Source organism: Clinocottus analis, unplaced genomic scaffold (assembly GCF_023055335.1).
Source record: "Clinocottus analis isolate CAN_PGR_092001 unplaced genomic scaffold, fCliAna1.0.p SCAF_4, whole genome shotgun sequence".
NCBI classification, from domain to species: domain Eukaryota; kingdom Metazoa; phylum Chordata; class Actinopteri; order Perciformes; family Cottidae; genus Clinocottus; species Clinocottus analis.
The window spans coordinates 12,250,262-12,273,408 of record NW_027176153.1 but is presented as its reverse complement, the minus strand read 5'-3'; the positions used below and the strand labels follow the sequence as shown (position 1 = coordinate 12,273,408).

At 41.1% G+C, this 23,147-nt stretch overlaps 1 protein-coding gene across 2 annotated transcripts in view; it reads right to left on the bottom strand.

The window, feature by feature from the left end:
• Window positions 1-3,839: 3,839 nt before the first annotated feature.
• The window catches only part of sema3b (sema domain, immunoglobulin domain (Ig), short basic domain, secreted, (semaphorin) 3B), a 60,109-nt gene continuing 40,801 nt past the window's right edge, over window positions 3,840-23,147 (bottom strand). For both annotated transcript variants that reach the window (XM_068597150.1, XM_068597151.1), the window contains exons 3-18: window positions 22,421-22,578; window positions 21,103-21,165; window positions 13,006-13,125; window positions 12,500-12,593; window positions 12,209-12,328; window positions 11,949-12,091; window positions 11,678-11,792; window positions 9,848-9,917; window positions 9,280-9,424; window positions 7,995-8,214; window positions 7,808-7,899; window positions 7,649-7,690; window positions 6,748-6,905; window positions 6,549-6,604; window positions 5,005-5,144; window positions 3,840-4,435 (exon numbers count right to left, since the gene is read on the bottom strand). In XM_068597150.1, coding sequence (XP_068453251.1) covers window positions 3,923-4,435; window positions 5,005-5,144; window positions 6,549-6,604; window positions 6,748-6,905; window positions 7,649-7,690; window positions 7,808-7,899; window positions 7,995-8,214; window positions 9,280-9,424; window positions 9,848-9,917; window positions 11,678-11,792; window positions 11,949-12,091; window positions 12,209-12,328; window positions 12,500-12,593; window positions 13,006-13,125; window positions 21,103-21,165; window positions 22,421-22,578 — 2,249 coding nt within the window. In that variant the 3' untranslated portion in view covers window positions 3,840-3,922. The remainder of the gene's footprint in view (window positions 4,436-5,004; window positions 5,145-6,548; window positions 6,605-6,747; window positions 6,906-7,648; window positions 7,691-7,807; window positions 7,900-7,994; window positions 8,215-9,279; window positions 9,425-9,847; window positions 9,918-11,677; window positions 11,793-11,948; window positions 12,092-12,208; window positions 12,329-12,499; window positions 12,594-13,005; window positions 13,126-21,102; window positions 21,166-22,420; window positions 22,579-23,147) is intronic.

Sequence of the window (23,147 nt, the reverse complement as noted above, 5' to 3'; positions counted from 1 at the left end):
ATTCATCAGTTGTTGTTTTTTTTAAGGATCAAGTCAACTTCACCTCCATGTGAAACTGAAAAAAGTGTTAAGCATTAACTTGAAGCATGACATAGTCAAAACACTCAACATAATAACTCGTGTGTAGCTGGAGATGTATTGAAGAAACTACAAAAACATGTTGCTTTTATTACTGTGTTTTCTTTAAATGTTTTAGTGCATCCTGTAACAGGTTTTGTTACTTGCCTCCGTAGTTTTTTTTTTTTTTTTTTTTTAAAGATTAATAAACTCCACCTTTTTTAAAAAAAAATATATAATTTACATGTAACATGGAATGGAGAATTTTAATAAACAAGGACTCAATCAAGATTTCAAGGTCTATAATATGCCACAAATCTCTAAATGAGAAGTCACACAAAGGCACCACATTGCAATTGCCACCATGTGGTGCAAACGTGCATGACATCATTTAGAATCCTGAGCTGGGAAAAGTAGAATAGACTTCTGATCAAACTATATTTAATTTAAAGGATCTAAATGAAGCAACCTCTGTCACAAAGCTTAATATTGTCTCTCGAGTCAGTTATTTATTCATGAAATCTTATGCTGGCAGAAAAAAAAATTCAGCACATCCTCACATTGTCATAATCTTCAACCTTTTAAAAATGTTGAGTGCTGAGTCGGCCCAGGAATATGACCCATTAAGTTATTTTGCAGTTAGGATTTTTTTTTCACGGTTCCCCTCCAAGCTTAAAAAACGGATCAGGAATTTTATTTTTAAGTAACTGCATATTTTTATTGTGTTAATCAAAAACAATCTGACATGACATTTCACAAAGACCTCTGGGAGTATTACGGTGCACCACGTTAATTTTGGCCTTCGACCTTTGAACTTTCAACTTGAGACCTCTCTACACACATACACACACCACTGTTCCCTTTGCCATTATATACAGAGCTCTGCTTTCCCCCAAAACTCACACACATAAAAACAGCAAGCACACATTTCTCTTGCTTACACACACACATACACACACACGCTCTTCTTGTGAGCTAGCGTACAGGGGTGCGTCACATGACATGGGATACAACAGGAGTGTTGATTGGAGGGCTGTGTGAACAACACAGACATACATTGGACATTGTTCAGGATCTTTTTTTTTTTTTTTTACTATCTGCTGTAATGTCCCAAAAAAAATTGAGGATGAGTCCTTTTCAGCAGACACAAACACATGTAAATCTATAATAAAAATAAAAATCCACCACAACATATCAGCTTATCTTTGCACATAAATACAAAGGAATGATAATAATATTCAACATTGTGCTTTCTTTCTCTCGCTCTTTCGCCACCGCACCATTGTCAAACGCGTTAGCCACTAACATTGGTCATGCAATTTCAAAAGAGCACAAAACAGCTGGCTTGAAAGAGACTCAAACAGGTTTGACATCACAACCATTGTAAATCTCCTTTTTTAGTGATTTAGTAGTATTTCCTCAATTAGTTCTACAGTTTAAATGTCGAAAGAGAGCATCTTTCGACATTTAAACTTTTTTTTAATGTCATCTCTTTGCAGTAAATCCTGGATGTGGTGTCAAAGTGCAGAGTGTCCCTTGTACAGGAGTCATTCAGTTCAGTTTAAAGAGTTAATTACATCTCTATAAAGAAGGTACATAAATAACAACGACAATGATTTCATACATCTAAAATCCACTCACCTAGTTTGTGTTGCCTGCTGTTGTCAGGGACTGTGAATTAATGACCACAGCCAAGTTTAGCCAATTTCAGTATACTGAATATTTTAACCCATACTTCTGAGGAATTTGTGGCAGAAACACAAATTGGACCAAAAATCATCTTGAGTCATGAATGCAAAACACAAATTCATGTTTTATCGAACATGGCAGGTTGTGGATAGACTATGATATAATATAGTATGGTACCATAGGTAGGCTCTTCACCCAAGCCTGTACACACAATGGACACTAAGGAGGCAGGCTACACACGACATGTTTGCACAGACGAGCAACAAACGGGTTTCTTTACAGATAATACACAGAGAGAGATTGGACTAAAGACTGTGAGAAGGAAGACCATAGTGTACTCATTGTTCATGATGAAGAGATGACATCATTAAGCAGCAAAAGGCAATGATATTAATGACTGCAACACTACGTTGAGAAGTGATTCGAACAGTGTATGAAGTCGGATTAAAGTTTTGTTTTTGACAGACAATGAAATGCTTTGTGGATAGCGCAGAACAGCCCTCTGTCATGTTGAATGAGAAATTGGCGTGTGGCTCGTCTCATATTTGCATATATCTATCACAAACATATGCAAGAACAGTGTAAAAGAGCAAGGAGTAGAAGTACCGTTTAGAATACAAAACAAAATCATAGTTTCACTCATAAATATCATGCTTATATATATCTATATAGATATAAGTGTATATATATAGATATATATTTATATCTATATAGATATATATCTATATAGATCTAGATATCTATATATCTAAATATCTATAGATATATATCTAGATATCTGTACTGTAGCCCAGAAACATGGGTTGTTATACGAGAGTTTACTTCCCTCCATCTCCTCATTGTATCGATGTCCCCACCTCAAACCACCATGTTCTTCACATTAAACGCAGCCAAAAACAAAACCAATAAATAGCACATTTTAGAGTGAGGTTTTGATCTTGTCAAAACTGCTGTGTATGTAAAAAAGATGCTACAAGGTGTATAGATGTGATCCAGGTCTTGTTGGGGCTTTTATTCGCTTTTACAAATAAATTATTTGTGCTTCAGCTTTGTCCATTTCCTGTAAACATCTCATCTTTCTCTCACATTGTGGAATGCCAGTAGTTTTTCCACCCATCACTCTAGTGGTTTGGACCAGTAACATAATTACGTCTTGCAAGATTTGACTGCTCTCTAACCATAACTGCATTGTATTATGTGATTTATTTTGCTGCAACATGCCTCAATGTGCCAAAGGAAACTATTAAAAAAAAACTACTATATAATATAACCAGTTTTGCAACATGCTGATCTGTTCCACAGGCTGCCCCACAATGCTGACATCTCTACCTCTTCTGTGACTGCATGATGCACACAAACCCATGTGAAACGTGAGTTTACTGTAAATATGTGCAACAAGAGCACCAGGGGAAGTTGATCAATGTGTCTGTTTGTCGTAACAATGTTTTAAAACGTTTGTCTGAATGCATTTGCACTTGCACATAAATAGTTGCATTCAAATGTGTATCCAGTTAGAGACCATTACTTTCCAGTATATTCCAGTTTCTGTATTCCCTCCTGTTATGTGCAGCACTCCAGTCCACCATTTTTCTACATCGTTACGAAATCTTCAGTTAGGAAAAAAGCTGTGCACAGAGGTCGTCAAAAACTTTGCGGGCTGTTTTTGTTCTCGGTGGTGCAGTCCAAAGTTTAGATGTCCATACAATGAGCTACTATCCACATATAACATTGTGTAGTTTCCATGAAGTAGACAACAAAAGATGTAGGGATTTCTGTGTGTCGACCCACCTTCCATATACAGTCAGTGGAAGCAGGAATAGCAGCCGAGTGTAAGTTTATTGTCCACAGATAAAGGTGAGTTCACTCTCATGTATCTTGCATGTAACCTTGACTATGCTAGTGGAACAGTGTAAAGGGATCGTGCAGAATCATTTTGGGCCGTAAGGCAGCACATGCAGGGGCTGGCCAGTGAGACGAGGACTAAGAGATCGGGGTACCCTATAGTGGGGGCGTCCATGGATAAATATACACAGTAGAGGAGGCGCTGCGTGTTTGTCTGTTTTTATGTACGTGGTTGTGATCACCTCCTTGGTCTCTCTGTCTCGTTCTATAATTTTCCTCCTTCCTTTCTTGTATTAAGTCATTCTTTCCACCCTCCGTGTCTTTCTCGACGTTGTTACTCCCCTGCACTGCGGGGCGCCCGAGGATTCGGCTTCCCGTCGTGGGTCCGGCGGTTTCTCCCCTTCCTTATCTCCTGAAGATGCTTCCACTTCTTGTTAGCTGGGCGGAGAGCAGGGCCCACAGAAGGGGCATCTTTCCCAGGAGCAACAAAAGTCTTATCCCCTTGGTCACTGCCAGCATTCTTTCGTGCCCAAACTTGCTCACAAATCTGGTCAACAGTGCTCAGGTTAGGGTGGTCCACCAGCTGCATGAAGTCCCGATACCAAAGCTTTTGATTGGTCATTGGGGGCCCACCTCCACTGCGAGGGTCTAATCGGGCAGGGGCATCGGAGGGTAGATTGGAGACTGAGGAGGATGTTGATGGTACAACTTCCAAGGTGATGCCTAGTAAGGTTTGGGTGAAGCCGTGCTCCATGGCATGGCACTGGTAGATGCCAACATCTCTCTTCAGGACACGACGAATCAGCAGGCCTCTGTCTGTCTGCAGAATGCGGTCATCGAGACGCACCTGGGAAACAGAAATTCCTTCAGCAACATGTTTGAGCTGGACATTGAGCCCTTGGGTCAAAGATAACTGACATGTTATGGATCTGACAGTGGCTCTAAACAGCACTGACGATATGTGAATGCACAAGTATATGAAAAGGCCCATGTTTTAACTGCAAGAGCAGCTAACATTTAAAACCTTATCTGTGAAGGTTTGCAACATTGTACCCAGTTTACTGTCAGTGGAACACTCTTTAATCTGAATTGGCTTAGGCGTTAATAATCTCCAAGGACTCAGGAAAAAAGCTAAAATGATCTTTGATACCAATTGTGCTTCAGTTTCAGAAGACACTAACTTGAGTGGCACTGCCTAACAACAATTGCATCTGGGGAAAATGTATTCAACCTGGATAAAGTTTTTTTTTCTCCTTTTTTTCCAAGAATCAAAATATGTTTACACTTACTGCACATTGCAAAAGATTGGCTTCCTGACTTCATGATATATACAGTCATATAAAAACGTGTTTGTAGTTGGTAAATGCTCAGATCCTTTAGTTACAACCTCTCTCCACTGTCCTCCATCCATCTCACCTCTTCACGTGGGTTCTGTGGATGTTTCTGGAAGGTCCAGGTCACTCTCGCCTGAAGGGACTTTGGGATACACTCCAAGAAAGTGCTGCTTCCCTCAACTCCATACAGCTTCCTCTCTGCAACGCGGTGCTTATGGTGGTCTGCAGGGGGCAGCAGAGACAAGGACATTATGAGATCTACTGAAAGCAAGGGCATCTGCTCACTAATAACATACAGGACCGGTCAAGAATTGAAAAGCCAAGACACCTGGGTGGGTCAGAATAAAGTAGGACAGGATGATATGGGACAGAGAGACTTGAGCTGATAATGTGAACGCGAATAACAAACCAAATCTTAGATAACATTTTAGGAAGTTACTGGGTCTTTCAGTCTTGTGAGCAAATGTATTTGTGCATCAGTGGCACACAAGAAAAGTGTAAAGTACAGTAGGTCTTTGCCCAACAGAGGTGATAGAACAATAATCTTAATTGGCACTGATTTAGTGCAAGTCTTGGTTGGCTGTCAATGAGAAAGTTCACTTCAATCACGAAATGACTGCATATTGCAGAACAATGATGACTATTTGAACATTTGTTCCCATGTTTGATGTGTGACACCAAACAAGGACTCTTCTGGTCTGGGCAGTGCTTATTCATCTATGATGTCAATCTGAGTGATGAGGTTTAACTATGACAAAGGATCAGTGTCTGTGCCCCAAATCTTAACCTGAGAAATCTGAACATATGTATACTCATTTAGGCGAAGATAATTTCTTAGATTTACAAAAATATATCCAACTATTAAGACCGTGATTGGGTCAGAAAATGAACAATTTAGTTTCTACCCACCAGCACTACACAACGTATTGGGAAAGCAAGGGTGTTAAACTGACCTCTGACCAGCGCTTTGGGGCAAAGACTCTCATCAGAGACAATTACTTTCACCTTCATTAGTTTAACACAATCTGGCTTGCATGCCACATGATGTAATCGTATTCCCCAAGAGCTCCTAGAGTTTGAGCGATTTGCCTGATTTGGTTATGCGGCAGAAAGACAGAGCAGCAGAATGCTGGCATTGTGATCTCAGAGGACAGAGGTCACCAGGGGCAAAGGGTGGAAGGATTTAGGATTTTTTTGGCACACGGACCGTGAGATGTCAGATGCCAAGACTCTCTGAGTCAGAGCACAGAGCATTATTTTCTGAATATCCTCAGTAAGCTGAATATCCTCAGTACGCTTAAGCGTAAGGTTATAAGCACAGGGCTTTCATTATTTCAAAAAAAAAAAAAAAAAAAAACATACACTTTTATTTATCCCCTTGGGGAAATTCTTCTCTGCATTTGACCCATCCTTGATGAAGGAGCAGTGGGCTGCCCTGTGAGGCGCCAGGGGAGCAAAGAGGGGTTAAGTGTCGTGCTCAGAGACACTTCGACATGTGAACTGTGGGGGGACTGGGGATCGAGCCGGCTACCTTGTGGTATCGGGACGACCTCTCATCCCCCCTGAGCTACAGCCGCCCCCAATTTATTTTAATAACCAGACACAACAATAGATTTGGTAAAATACCTCCAGAGCACAAGGTGTTGGGGTCTCCGTTCCTTACATCCTGGCGACGGAATCGTCTGTAAAAGTAGTTAATTACAATTAACTTCAACATTAGGAATGTATACTTTAAATTACATCAGTTTTCACTGTGTTTGTCCTGTTCATTGTAATGAATGGTCATCTGGTGTGTATGTGTGTCACTAGTGTTTTTGTCACACACCTCTTGGTATTTGGCAGGTAGCGGGTACAGGATGTTCCATCCCAGGCGCAATACGGGTCTCTGGCCAGGCAGCACTCGGCACAGGCCTTCCCATACACACTGCAGCGGTGAAGTGGAACCTGAGCAATGCCTGTGTCTGAGCCCAGATACAACTGTTGCTGTGAGGACATGACGGAGGGGCATGTTTCAATAGAGTTTCAGGACTTAAAGGCATACACTCAATATACTCAATACACTCAATACACTCAACACATGCACAAAATCAACCCTTGCCTCCCGTTCTTATGGCGTTGGTATTGTTGGTCGTTACGCATACATTTACTATCGCAGGCAACGCCTTTCTCTAGTTCAGAATTAAATTAGCTTTAAGTTGTCTTTATCTTCTGCTCACAGCAAGAACAGAAGCGCTTACACTTAGTCGCCGCTGTTAGACACTTGAGCACCCGCTTATATCTACAGGTGTGGCGGCTTTGAGAGATACACCCTAAGAGAACGTGCTGAAGGGAAGCCGTACCCAAATATTAACAGGACGTCTTAGGTTCTCGCTTGTTTATTTTCTGTCCAAGACTCTGGGAAGATGAAAGCACATATATGTTGCCCGATACTTCCCTACATCTTGACCTCTTCACCTGCAAAACTGCTCTTGCTCATCTAGCAGTTTCCTCTTGCCTCTGAATCTCCTCGACAAGCAGCTTCCTCCTGCAAACTGCTGAAGGCTGTGCTAGGCTTAGCCCATACTGTACAGGCTCTACAACATCCCTACATTAAATGCTGCCTGTGCTTGTAAAACTGCTTTCCCTGGTTTTTACATTAATGATACAAAGATACATATTCTAAGCCAAAATAAGCCACAATGTTCCATATGTTTTTATCAATAATTTTACATTTAAAACAAACATACCCGTTTTGAGGAGATCTGCATGTTGATGATGGATGAGGCGTCCTTTAGAGCAGATGAGATACAGCTAATTAATTACCATGCTACGCATATTGTTTCTCAATATACAGCAGTACATATACTTGTATCAACATCAAATGAGCTTTATCATAGTTTTCTCACTTTGAAGACCTCCAGCTCTTCCAGTAGGAGCTCCTCCATGTTGTTCCAGCTCTCCTTGGGGACATTGATCACCTTTAGTACAGTCCCTTTGTCTGAAATAAGAGATGCAGTTCATCAAGTTCACATCATTTCTTTATTTTCATGTTTAAATATCAAACTAAGTTAGAACTGAAAACAAGTCCTTCACCTGTGCCAATAAACATGACATCATACTGTCCATCGGCAGCGTTGACTCTGTCCACAGCAATCTGTGTGAAGCTGTAGTCCACGTTGGTTCTGACGAAGACGGGCCGTCTGCTCATCGGGTAAACCGGGTTGTACATCAGAGGGTGGTGACGCGCAAACTGGATCACATCATCTGGGAAACCCTTTGTGGACTCAAAACTGCCGAATGTCTTGCTGGGACACTATCGGAGGGCAAAAATAAAAAAGTTGAAATATTTTTACAGCAGAAGGTCCTTTTGTGTAGAAACTTGCAGACAAACACACATGAGATGCAGCACAAACATGTTGCAAATATAAAAGTAATTTTTAAATATTACAAAAGAATTAAGACTGACTATTTTAAATGCAAATATTATTCTGAGAATGTAATTTTGTAATCATGAATGGATTATATTTAACCAGCAATTTAAAATATTCAAATAATACAGCAAAAGTATTTTTGCTGTTTTATTTGAATATTTTATGCTCGAAACATTTTGCCCTAATTAGACTCAAACTTTTTCTGATTTGTTTTGTGATTGTTCTGCATGTAAACTAGGATACAATGTGTGACTTAAAGTTAAAGCCGAGCAGGCCACAGAGAGGTGTTATGGTGTGATGGGTCACAACAAGAGGTGTGAGAGATTTTCTCCAGCTCAAAAGTCCAGCCTCCCTCTCTAATTAAAATTCTAGTGTTAGACTCTAATTCTCTATTTAAGCTTTCCGAACCTATACTGTACGAGCATGCACTTTGCATACTTTTTCATGGTGTGCACAGGAGATAGTTAATTAATAAAGGGGGGAAAACCTTTTGATCAGTTTCGTGCATTTTAAACTCTGAAATGTCTTTTCTTGAAAGTGTTGTCTGTTTCTTTCAATTTGATTCTTTCCTCTAATTTTACAACCCAGTGGGGGAATGATGGAGTGATAGAGGGTTTACTGTAGGCCAAATACAATTACTATTCTGCAGTCATACAAAGGGGATTGTTCTGCTGTGGCTGTAACAACTGAAGCTTTGCATAACAAATCCTGCTGACGCTATGCTGGTGTGCTTAGAAGAATGTAAGAGACCTAATAAGCACATATTGATTGAGAGGACTGTGAAGAGCTTTTGGGTGAAAGTAGGTCTAATACTGTGTATGAAGTGCCATTAAGACCTGTATCACAAGGATAATACATGAGATTAATGTTTTCCTATTGATACAACTGTGTATCTTTACAGTTCAGATATAGAAATATTAGAAAGCAGGGAGAAGTTATTGACGTACCATTCCTGGACGTGGATAGGGGACTTTTCCCTGGAAAGGGACCCACTGGTAGTTGGGCCCCTCTTTGTGAGCGAAGGGCCCCAGGAAGGCCCTCCGGATGTCATTCATGGAGTAGAGACACACAGCTGAGCCTTTAAATACACTGCTACTGGGGGACAGGGGGAGCTGAGTTAGAAACATCCAAATTCACACAGTGTAGTTTTCATGACTTTTGTTGACATTACATTGACATACATTCATTAACTAGAGACACTAACCGCTACCAGACTAATCCTACCCTTAACTTTTCCTTAACCTCACCTTGTGTAGCCTAACCTTAAAAGAAGTATTCACCATAAAATGTGATGATTTATGTTACTTGGATGTAGATTATGTCCCCATAAGGGAGGCGAGTCCCCACAATGTGATTGTGTAGACAGACTTATGTCCCCACAAGTCATGAATAACACGCGCACATTTATCTTCCTCTCCCTTTTCCTTCTTTTGCAGAAACACACACACACACACACACACACACACACACACACACACACACACACACACACACACACTATAAATGGACTCTGACCTGGATGTAGAGAAGACTGTGTAGACCAGAGGGTTCTTTCTGTCCCTCGTCTGCAGCAGGAACACATCGCCTGAGGATCCACGCACACACACACACACGCACACACACACGCACACACTTTAGTCAGGTGGTGGTAGTCCAGAGGTCAAAGGTTGAGAGAAAGATAAGCAAAGCCCGATGGCAATGTTTACTTTAAAGAGACATTTCACCAATATCTTAGTCATGACATGATGCAAAATTCCCAACAGCCTCGAGCAGTGTTTTTTAACATTCGTTTATCAAGATTGATTCGTGTAAAAACATTATTTTATAGGTTGGAGTCTGCCACAAACAAGATGCATCTCCAAAATCTGGCACATGAGTCATACAATGCTGCAGTTAAACTCAGCATATATGGTACTATTAAAAGGTTTTGTTGTGTAGGTATTTCACCAGGTTCAGGTATTTATACAGGGAGGTCCTTTCTAAATAATTGGCCTCAGGTATGGTCAAAACACTTATGGCCGAGACATAAGGGACTCATTGTTCATATGAGGAAATTTAATGGATGGACTTAGCCAAATGGGTGAGGAAAAATACTTCCTCTTAGTTTACGTTACATGGTGTCACGAGATAAACGCAAAGACAGTTCATATTATGGCCCACAGATATGTTCAGAGGGATAAATCATGAACAGCATAAGAGCTGAAACTGCTGCAGCTGCCATGTAAACCACATGACGGTAGGGTTGGTGTTTGTCTTTTATGAGATGTTTTTGTACCTTTCTGTAGCTTCACATTGGCGGTCCTTGCATATTAAAATATGAACATTTTTATTGTTTTATTGTCAAAATGCTATTTTCCCAAGCCCTGCAAAAAGGTTTTCTCACATGCCCTGATTTAGGTTTTTAATATATCCTTAGTCTTTGTGTGTTACCGACGGTAACGATCAGTCGGCACGCTCTCAGTTGAAAATCATTCAGAGTCTGTCCTGGCTAATTCAATTGCTAAAATATGACTGGAAAATAGCTTGTAGGACCGGTTTAGCAAAGGGACCGACTGTTGCAGAGAAACCAACATGATTTACACTTTATCGCAATGTTCAGGGACGTCAAGCTGATTTATCTCCTAGATTGTTCCATAAACGTCTGGTTCCATTTCACCCGGACATTGTATTCATAATTACACAAGTAACTGAATCTGGGGTGAACTCATTTCTTCATCCTGAACTATTCCTCTGCCCACAATCTATGCTTTAGAAATACAGCCCGGCTTCTGGATCTTGGCTGATAAAAACCTATTATTGCCTTCAGTCGTTCGAAGGCTCACCAGAGAAAAGCCTGAAACTTTCTCTGAAACATTGGCTTTGGGTCAGGCCAGAATATATTACCAATGAATCTCAAACTCATGCTTTCTCCAAGTCTGCAGGAATGTGGTGCAGAATAATAATCTTCAATTGAGGTCAGAAATCCTGTTTAATTTATAATTTTTTCTTGGACTTTCTCTCCCTTAGCTCCCACACAATATGCTTCTGGGTAAAAGAATCAACGGTTTAGAAAGTTAGAAAATCAGCTCAAACAGCAACTTTTTTTTATAGCTTTTCCTAACTTGTGACAAATACAATGTTTTGGATTTGGACACAAAATATAAACCTAGACCAGTTCACTTTGACTACAGTTTGTGATTTCATACTTAAAGGTGTGCTTTCTTCAATCCCAAAAAGTCACATATGATGACATCTACTTGAGTATGCAGGGCCCTCAAACGCCAATTCCTATGACGTCATGCTTTGCTCAGCATCACTGTCATCATAAACGAGTTGATGCAGTAGAAACTGTGTCTGTGAACTTACGCAGCTCATCAAAGTATGTATCGCTCCCGTCTGCTCCTGGCACCGAGCAGATTAGACGGGTCTTGAGGAATGTCGTCCACTTGTTCACCAGACTCCGCTGACCACCCATGTCATTCTGGTTCAAGACAAAACAAGCAAGTCTTTTAACAGGATATGGTAGTTATTTGAATGTGATAGGTCCTCATTTTGTTACAGAATCTGCAGCTCGGTTGACTAGGCCTGTAAGCCTGTAAGTAGAATACTGGACTTGGTTGATGAAACGATCTCTCACCCTGCAGAGCTGACCGATGCGGGAGTAGGTGGACTTCCCTAGCCCCTGGGCCTCAACTGCCGTCTCGCGGAAGAAGAAAAATACCTTGTCGTCATCAGGGTTTTCACTTTCTGGGACCCAAAAGGAGCCAACAAACTTTGGTTCTGGTAGATGGAAAGAGAGATGAACAACGTCAGTTGAGACAGATGATATAAAATGAACTAAACGGAAAAAGAAGTGATGCTTAAGCTGACACACAAAGGCACAACACACACACAGACCATTTAGCCAGCGTGAGTCATGCTGTTCAGTGCGGATGGAGGGGCGTTTCCCAAGACTTCTAAAGATGGTGAAGTCCCGTCCCATTAAGTCTGTGGCCACGCCTGCATATAGCTCATCACCTGGGAAACAGATTGAATCATCCATCATAAGGTGGATGGATCATAAGGCATGTTATGGCATGAAAATGTTAGAACATTATCACAACTATTACATAATCAAACCAATTTCAGTAAAAACCTATTCCAGTGAATGCATGATAGGCTCATATCCATGTGCATGTGTTTAGTTACCAACGAGAACAGACGCAGCATTGTGGCGAGGATCATACGGACTCTTCCCTTTCCCGTCCTCCACCTTGGAGGGGTCAATCCTGAACACATGGTCCTGATGGAGCGAGAGGACAGGGAACATTTGGATTTAAAGGGTGATCACACGTTCATGTTGCTTCCTTTTTGTCAAAACATTTTATGGGTTAAATTTGTCAGATTCGAGATTTTGGCAGTTTGAGGGACTCAAAACAAATTCAAAACAAATTTGAAACTGGGAACTGAAGCTCAGCTTGTTGGATTTGTCTGCAGTCTCGCCATTAATCACCTTTTCTATAGCGTCAGTCCAGGTTGCCGCTTGCTTGAGTCAATTTTGCTACGCTACGCTTTCCAAGCATGAGCAACTGCTAGATCTGCTAGATATTAAATGTCAATGATCTTGTGATGTACTTTAAACAAGAAACAGTAAAAAAAAACGGAACATTGCAGTTCAGCTGTCGTGTGTTGGTTTAGTTTCGTGTAATCCTCACCTCCATCCTGTGTCCCACCTCCACAAAGGCACAGGTGGGGTGGAAGGCCCCGGTTCCACAGGCATACAGGTGAGTGCGGTTAAAGTGGTGCACAATCTTCACGTAGTTCACACAGTCGGACTGAAACACACACACAAACACAGTTTTAGTTAATACTGCTTGGGAGCTTCAAACACTTGCAGGGATTCAATTCTGGGCGATAATAATGAAGTTATCGCTCTAAAATGGTACAAAAAAACACTAAGGGCAAGACCAACAAAACTCTGACTCTTATGTTTTAGGTTTAGTGATGTACATTCCTCACATAGCTCCTCTCACCCTGTCTGCCTGTGACAACACTGTCAAGTCCATGACTCCACCTCTAGCACACTGTTGTGACAGCCTTTGTGTCCTGGCTGTACAAACACATGCCTACAGTGTGTGTGTGTGTGTGTGTCTACTCTTACTTTTCACTGTTGTGTGTGTTCACATGGAGGTTTGTATAACACATGCCTGAGACTTAGAGCTAGTCAATATGTTGCTGGTTAACTTGCACAGTAAGTATTTCATAAAACACGAGGACATTTCATGTGAGACACTGAGCAGATGATGGTTTTCATGACCAACAGATGGGACGAGACGACAAACCCAAAGAGGAATGCTCCCTGCTTAGCTCAGTGACTTGTGGAATAGATTCCTGTATTGTACATTACAGGTACAAGAGAGTTAGATGAGAGGATCCAAAGTGCTCTCGTAGCTGCGTACTTGACTTGATTAGCTGAGCTCAGCATAAAGACTTCAAGCAAGGGGAAACGGCGGGCCTGGCTATGTCCAGCAGCTCTGGGGCTCATTAACTAATATGATATTTTTTCTTCTATCATTTGTACAAAAAACAAAAGTGCAAATGTCACATTGGGGCTATGTACCTAACTTGCTGCTGGAGGTTGTATAAGTTATTAATATCTAACTCGTAACTCAACTGACATTTTGGCAAATGCACCTTTTCACTTATTTCAAAACTATTCCTTTAGAGGAAGTCATTGACATTTTTTTTGGCCCGCTACTCTCTATGGTTCAGTTGTTGACACAACTGAGAATTAATGGTGTATTTGTTTTAACTTAGCCGGCACAACAAATGTGTCATATTAATGTCACGCGTGATGCACAACTCTGTTTTCCTCTAAACTGAAATTGGAAACTTAACATTTGACTTTAAATGTGTCCTATTGTTGAATAGTTTTCATTCTCTTCTTTTATCCTTCATTTGAACACATGTCAGTAACCTTCTTTCTGTTTGTTTCCTACTCTTCTTATCTAGACAGAGGGTTATTGACCCACAGTTACATCTGTCTATGTGGGAGTCGGGTTTCATTAAGATGGATCTCAGGAGACAGCTGGACAAATAGATTTACTGTGCATGGACAGACTGGATGGAAACACACCTTTTTTGGCCTGATCTTTACACCATTAATAGAGATCAGCCTGTTTTTCAACTACCCTTTACCAGAATAAAAGATGAATATTATAATTTACAAGATTACCCTCATGATTATCAATGGTCTTCAGTCCCTCGGTAACACATGATCAGTTAATACGATGGTTTCAAACATCTGCGTTGGAATCGCAAAACAAGTTAATTTCACCTCAAACTATAGTCTACTAAAGGATGTCTTGCTGTAAACTAACACTGGCTCACACATCTGAATGCCTCCCTTTCTATTCAGTCCACTATTCTCCAGACAGGCTATTTCAACATCTGTCTGTAGATCAAATTACAGACACTATTAGACCCCCGGGATCCGCTGGAGAAGAGGTTTATAAAGACATGAAACTGACCTTCCATTAACGATCGCTTTCTTCCATATTTAATTTGGTGATGTTTTTTTTTGTTCTTTGTTTTCAATCCAAGTACATTTGAGAAATGCAAGATGGGAGAATAGTTTTCGCTTCTCTTCATTTTATTTTCTTAATATTTGTATATGGATGAATGGAAGTCATCCAATTTTTCCAATTTAACTTATGTTTCTGCATCTCTCTTAACATTTACGTTCCTTGAATCAAATGTCTTTCTTTATTCATCTCTTCTGTCTTTAAACATCACCCGAGGGTGACAGACACACGGGCCAGGTTGTGAAACCAGTGGCAAGCGGAATTGTGGCTCATTAGGCCTGAAAAAAAAACACACACACACACACACAACCACACACACAGTGGTTTAGAACAAAGGCCTGCTTTTCAGCCTTTGAAAACCACTCAGGGGTTAGAGTCCGAGTTGTTGGTGTGTGATTGCATACGAGCTTCCGTGTGTGTGCATGTGTGAAGGTGTTCAACCAATTGACAGGTGGATCGGGCTGTTGACTAACACAGGATACCTCTGTTTCCTAAGTAAGAAAGAGGCACACACACCCATCTTTTAGCCTCCACCCTCGCGCTGACACGGATATGAACATACACCAAATCAGACACACACCTCAACAGCTTCCAAACACTCGTACCATGTTTTAATCAACCTTTCTCCCATGATTCCCACAGAAGCAAGACCTCCTCCTGCTCAATCTGAGTCCCATTATGTGTGTGTGTGTGTGTGTGTGTGTGTGTGTGTCGCAGCGCAGAGGTAGGTGAAGGAGTCAGCGGACCAGTACTTTGACAAAGTCAATTCTTTGATGTGACAAAAGAAAGCAGGAGGAAAATAAAAGGTAAGAAGAGAGAAGAGGCTTGAAAGACCTTGAAAAGATCAGAAAGGAAGGAGGAGAACAAGGGAGGTGAATTATGCCAGCCATCACATTTCCTCGGCGTGTGGGTGTGTCTGTGTGGGTGTGAAATGGTTCACTGGCTAACCTTTGACCCGCCACAGACTCATTAGTTGAAACTGTGAGGAAAATGCGGGCTGTGACCTCACTGCGGCCTGAGCTGTAGGTCTCTGCCTTCATGTCTTATAAAGCTGTATTGTTCCTCAGTGGATGTCTTTTTTTCCTTTTCTCTCTCTATCCTCTCCGTTCTAGAAATGATTAACCCGAGCTATCTATTTGTTATTTCAGCCATTATCTGCTTCCTCTCTCCACCTCTGTCTGTCCCAGAATAACTTGGTTTTCATGCAAGCATTACGTAGCCTGTTGATGTATAAAGTCAAGAGAAAAGTACAGTTTATCTCAATATCGCAATGATATTTGTGATCGTTGAAATTGGACGTCAGAGGCATTTCTTCTACTAATATTACATGTGTTGTTTCTTTAATATATTAGCATCTAATTTGTTATAATGTTAGATCTTATTTACTATCATTTTCAGACAGCTAATTTGGCCCAAATCTGTGAATATTTTCAAACAATGTCTCTCATTTTCTTCCCCTTTATCTGGCACTTGTTTCTTTTAGATACACATTTTTAGCTATTCAGTGCGTCGTTATGAACTATTTGATAGATTGTTATTCCTCTGTTTTGAATGTGTCTGAGAGAAAAGAGTCCCCATAGTGTAGCAAACTTGAATAGCTCGGAGTCTTTTGACTGAACACGCGGACCGGTTGTGCACAGTAGACAGCCATTGGACTGTCTGACACATTTCTCCTCCGGCAGAATGATTTCTGCTCTCTAACCTTTAACAATCTGTTCAGCTGTAATAATATGACCAAGGAACACATGGAGGCAGGACACGATTTCCTGTTTTTGGATTAGTTGGATTGAAATGCTCTATTGTTTCAGTGTGTATAGTGAATCTCCAAACAGGAGATCTCCAGGGATCTACTCAATCATTCTACTGAAAGGCAAATGATTAGTGGTTCACATTCACGAAGCTGCTTCACCCAATAGTTAAGCATTAGCGTCCTCAAAGGCACTTCAGGTCCAAATACCTAAATGACTAATTACAGGTCTTTCCTTAGTGCCAACCAAAACAAACGTGAGTATTGTGCAGGCGCGAGGCCAGCGGCTCGACTCTGTGGATGGAAACGATGGGCGTTTTTCTTGGTTGTGTTAGTCGAGACAAAAATATGGCAGCTACACAACTATTGGCTGGATTGGCATCACACTTTGTACACACCATTGTTGTCCCCTTGAGCAAAAACCATACTGACTTTGTATTCCGCTGACATTCCGCTGTCAAGAAATGAAAACGTGTTCTCATTAGTTATTTCAGTCCTTCAAACAAACGAACAATGTTGTTATCTTTGTGGTGACGACAGTTTCAGGTTTTAACTACACGTCAACCTGAACATGAACCTCCTTTTTCACAATTTCCCAGTGGGTCAATGGATTTTAACCGGTTATCTTCTTTTAGTTTGCGCTAACACAGCAGCGTGAACACAATCTATCTGTTTTTTGAGGTTTAAATATGGCTCCAGCTCCACATTCAGAGTGCTGAGTCAGACTGAGTGTCTCGGTGAACAGTCAAGTGTTTACTGCCACTGTCTGGCTGTGTTAATTTGCATGTGTCTGTGTTTGTGTTGGTGTGTCGACATGCATGTTAGGTGGCTTTTTTCTGTGGTTTAGGGCATGTGTGTATGAGTGAAGCAGTGTTGTTACTTATGTGGGTAATTTCTGAAGCCCATCACATGCCTTGAGTGTATTTTGTTGAGCTCTCATGATGGTGTGTAAGCTGGAAAACTCATTTCTGAGGTAGCTAGTAATTGCAGTTAAATTTTGAATGGATGTCATTAAAAATAATCATGCATATATATATATATATATATATATATATATATATATATATATATATATGTATGTATGTACTGTACTGTACACAAACCTTTTCCAACTTTTAATGTAACAGACTGACATTTTTGGGAAATATGCTGTTTCACCTTCTTGCTAATATGATAAATTATGTTCCAACCAGGAGGCAGCTGTGGTTCTATGGGGCGGGGGAAAGGGTTGGATTACTTCTTGGTCAGCGCAGTCCACATCACCGAATTGTTCAAATGAATGACGTGAGACAAAACGTCTCTTCAGCCAGAACATGATGCTTAGGACAAATCACTACTGTGGTGACAAGAATTTGATTTATCGCTGGCTTCCCACTTGACCTGAAAGCTCTGAAGACGGCTCGGCCAAAGAAGAAGCAACCCTGCCAGAGATTGAATCCCTGAGATTTTGTCCTTGGCACAATCCTTGTGTCATGAAGACACTCCGAATTAGGAGTAATTATGTAATATAAAAGCAGTGTACTGTAGATGCATATATTTAATTCTACTTATTAACATACACTTTAGCATCTCACATTATTTCTTATGTTTATACTGTATATGTCTCTACTTGTGCAGCAAATGTACTACAGTGTAAAAACTCCAGGCTCCCACCCTGCCATCATTTTAGTAAGGACTCAAAACACACCTCTCCCAACTCGCTTTCACCTGTTAAACCCCTGCACCTCCCACCTGCCTGCCCCACGCAGCTTCTTCAGTTTGCTTTCCTTTATTTCCTTGTTACCCAAAATGTTCTGTGTGTTTGTTTTGTTTGCTTTGTCTTCCCATTTTTGTTCTGTTTCGTTTGTCATTGTCTCTTGTCCATAATTTAAAGCGTCTTTGCGAATCTAGAAAAGCGCTATACAAGTTAAAATTATTATTATTATTATTATTAAAAACAACAAAAAGATTCCTCGACAAGTACGGATAGACAATGTGAGGACTAAGGGGGTCGTAAACAACATGAGAAACTTCTGGTTCCCAGAGAAAAACTAATATGAGATACAAGAGAGCATGGGAAGAGAGGAGAGATCCAGTGGGGGAGAGAGAGAGGACGACTAAGAGAAAAGGGGGAAGAAAGAGAGAGAAAGAGATGTTGGCTACAGAGAAACTCGTCTCTGTAATTAGGGTCAACGGTGTGAGGTCAGGTCAGCGCTCTGTGCGGGTGAATGTTCACAAAGATACCAAAAGTCAAAAGGAATACACGGGGAGTGTGTTAAACAAAGGATGAAAATAACGTTTCGAATGCCAGAAAAGCAGGAATAACAACTGACAACGGGAAGCTCTTCTCAAAGCATCTTTTGTCTTGAAAATTCCCCCTAATTTATTTTCTTATCTCTTTCTCCTTCCACCTCGCCTTCCCTTCTTCTTCTGGAGAAATGTTACTCACTCGCCGCCCATCTCCACTGTTACTCTCTCTTTCAAGCAAACATAAACACACACACACACATGGGACACATCCACACAGAAACTTGAGCACGCACACACTCAAACACACACTCAGACAGACTCCTGGTCAGGTGAAACTGGAGCCTGGGGTTTTGAATGAATGGAGCTCGTTGTCTGTGTGCTCCAGCTGTGTAATCACACTGATGAAGGGTTTGTTCTACACACACACATGGAAAGACGCACACCCATCGGACACTTGAACATACATGAACAAACGTATACACACTCTGTTGAACATAAGAATACTGTATATATATGCATGTCAGGGAGCGTTGATGAGAAGTTACTGTTTCACACGTGCGCACACCTACGCGCGCACACAAACTATACGAGTTGGCTCATTGTGTGTGATGTGATCCTGGGTGGTCTGCGTGCTCTCGGTGGCCTCTACATGTCGGTCAGTGAAGCCGAGCCTGCTCAGCCCGGACTCCATCCCCACACATCACATTTAGACACATAATCATCACATACACTATTTACTCTACATATTCTTAGAAACATAATATTTGTCTTCTGTAGATTAAAATAGAACATTTTGATTTATTTTTCTCTTTTTTTAGCAACCAATAAAAAGGTTGAAGTAGCAGGGTGGCTATCTTTGGCCCAACAGTCCTGGGAGCATCACATTAGGTCATGAGTTAAATCCCAGAAACCTAGCAGCCGTACATGCTGTCAGTCGCTTGCAAGCGCGCAGGAAACCTTGATATTCCTTTTATACATCATTTTATCTTGTGACACATTTTGAAAAGATTCCTTTTAATGTTGTTAGTTTTGAAAAATGACTGTTTTAACTTCAATCATGTCTTCTTTGTAAAATAACAGGTCAAATTAGGTCACAGCGTGGCTTTACCACGTGTTTATCTGCAGTGGGTCAATAAACAGATCTGTCCCGTACCTTTGAAACCATGTAATTATTGTTCTTTAATAGTATTGCTGCTTCAAGATGCTCCTGTTCAATTGTCAGTGGATGTTTCACAAAAAACCTCCAAATTGTTCTCATGTTAATACTGTGATTAAAACTCTAACCCAAATATGTATACATTGTCAAAAGAAATACGATTTCACAAGAATCCATGTTCGAGTGTGTTTGCGTGTGTGTGTGTGTGTGTGTGTGTGTGTGCGTGTGTGTGTGTGTGTATCATTTCCGTCTTGCTGCTCACTAGGACCCTACCGGCCCACCTGCCTGAAGTCTTCTCTCCTGCATATCAACCCCAGCGTTTCTTCCAGACTGTTGTCTCAACCTCTGTGGAAGCTGCAGCCGGGCTTCTAGCTTAAGAATATTTGTTAATAGTTTCACCCATTTTCTGGTTCTCTGAATTAATGCTTGTTTGTTTCCTGTGCTCCAGGATTCCTGTTGGCCTGTTTGCCAGCTTGGCCGCTTGCCACCCTACGCTCTCCAGCTGCTCTCCATCCACCTCTGCCATCTCCAGCCATCCCCCCTCTGTTACCCATCTCCATCTGTGATAGCATTACAATAAACCTGCTATCTCAGGGCCGGGGTCCTTTTGATTGAGATCTCCTTACGACAACACAACAAAATGTAGGAAATATGAGGACGTACGCTGGAGCCCGGAGTGGAAAACACAAATGTCCTTGAGATATTTTTGAGATATGTCTTTGTGTGACACTAAGCCAATCAGACAGGATTCAAGCAAACCGATTTTGAGGGTGTGATCTCACCATAGCGCAGGTCCTAAAGGAGCAGTGTTGCACCTAGTATAACATGTTATCAGTTTAAACCTGGTGTTTCTGTCTTGTGATGACTCCCATGACTCCAGTGGATTAAAAGGTAGCATTGTGTTGTTCTGTATGTCTGCAGGCTGGTGTGTTAAAACGGGTGTTATGTCATGGAGTTTGACTCATACACAGTCAGTTTGTTTCGCTGATCAATCGTCGACTCTTTTTACTTTGGTCAAAAAGCACGGTCTTTACATTTCCCATGGGAGGGTATCTAATGCACTCGTGCACCGCGTAGGAGGTGTGAAGACACTCACAGTGATATCCTTGCCGGCCCAGTTGCACTCCTCCCTCCAGTCGACGGGAGCAGGCCAGTAGATCTGAAACACAACCGCCAAAGGTCAAATGATTATATCCCTGAAATCTCAATGAATTATCTGAATGGCTTGATTTATGTTTTGATCAAACACATACAACTTTACAACCTCAAACTGTTGAACACTAAAAACGACACGTTGGTTCCCTCTAAATGAATAATATGGCCCTAAGCGTAGCGAATGAGACGCCTCCTCATTCTCCCTTCTCATTGTAAAGAAGGATGACCCCACCACATTGAAAAACCGCTTCAGCTATGGTTACTCTTTACACCCAGGTCATAAATCAAACTCACCCATAAACCTCAAACCGACGGAGGCTTCACATCTAACGCAGCAAGCACGTATATGTAATTTACTCCAAACAGCTGTGAACAGATGTTTGGAGTGGGCTGTATTTGTATCTATGGTTCGCTATGCATTTAAGTGCACGCAATGTTTTTTTAGTGTGTACATTTTGGTATAGATGTGAAGCTGCGCCAATGTGTATTCAAGTGTGCCTTCGTTATGCGAAAGGTTTCAATCAACTTATGTCATTTAGATATCAATCACAATGTTTTTTGGGATACGTTCTCTCTTTTCATCTCAGTCCACCTCTTTGATTTTCTACCTTTCTCTATCAATCCCACATTTATCTTTCTTCTATTGTTAGACAGGAAGCCGCTCACTTGAGTGGTCACATATGTAAAAGAATATGATTCAGTCACTTTCAAAGGAGCATGCTGGTAAAAAAAACAACTATCCACAGTTAGATAGTTCTCCTTCCTCCTTGCCTTTAGGTCCACATGAAGACAAAACCCATAAAGCATGTGTGGCTTGATAACAGTAACAAATTATCCTTAGGAATCAGACAATATCACAGTGGTTGTAAAAAAAACAACACTTCATTATTTCCATCCAATGGCAGTTTAATCCCCGCTATCTAGTTTCTTGCTTTACTTGTAAAAGTAAAAAAGTCATTTTATGATAAGAGGCACATATGCTTGATAATCAGAGCACAGAGCAATAACTGCAATGTTTCAGAGTCATAACAACTTAAGCTTGTGAGAATTTTAAACACATAGTCCATTAACACAATGTCAAATACAACAATAAGTAAAAGTGTTGAAACCAAATAACGGCTGAGTCAAACACCGAACCTCCTGTCCTGACATCATTTGTATGGTTTCATTATGCTTTGACCCAGCAACAAGTTCATATATTAAGACTTTACTTGTCAATCTGTCCAAAACATAATCGAAATAAATACATTCTGGCCAACCTTGTGTTCCTGCTTGGCGATGTTGTCCAACGATAGCGACAGCAGGAAGTTCTTGGCCCCAACGAAGAGGCGGCCTCTTTCTTCATCCAGCAGCAGAGCGCTGAAGCAGCACGAACGCTCCAGCTCGAACCTCCGCACGCCGTGGAACTGCTGCAGCTCTAAAAGGGCGCAGATGTACAGGACAACCGCTTAATGCGTCTGTTTAATGCTCCCCTGTTACTTCCAAATATACAAATATAGACCTTCACTTAAAACTGAGACCAGTCAGGGTTGTAAAACGTATGAAGCATCATCAGGCGCTTTCATTGTGAGTGAATAACAAAATGTACATTTTATTGTTGACGCTGTCGACAATAAAAAAAATAAATGTATTTTTGGCCATTATCCGTGAGCTCATTCTTTGGGGAGTAAGTCTTCAATAAAGTAACTCGTAAGAGTTAATCTCTTAAGATTGAGGACGGCTGTGACCAAAGTTGCAAAACCGCCTCAAAACATCAGTCTTCAAATCAGTTGGTTGTCCACGAGGCTGCAACAAGTCACCTTGTTAATAAAGAAGACGACCCCCTAATTTAGCTCTTTTTGAGATAGGGTTGTCTCCTCGGTCCAGCGACTTGTGAAGAGATGGGACGATTTCCTCTGATAGTAAGGACACTGTTGGTTTCAATGGAAACAGTGAGCATCCTCGATGTTTCCAAACTGGCAAGAACAGACTCTACGGGAACAGTGT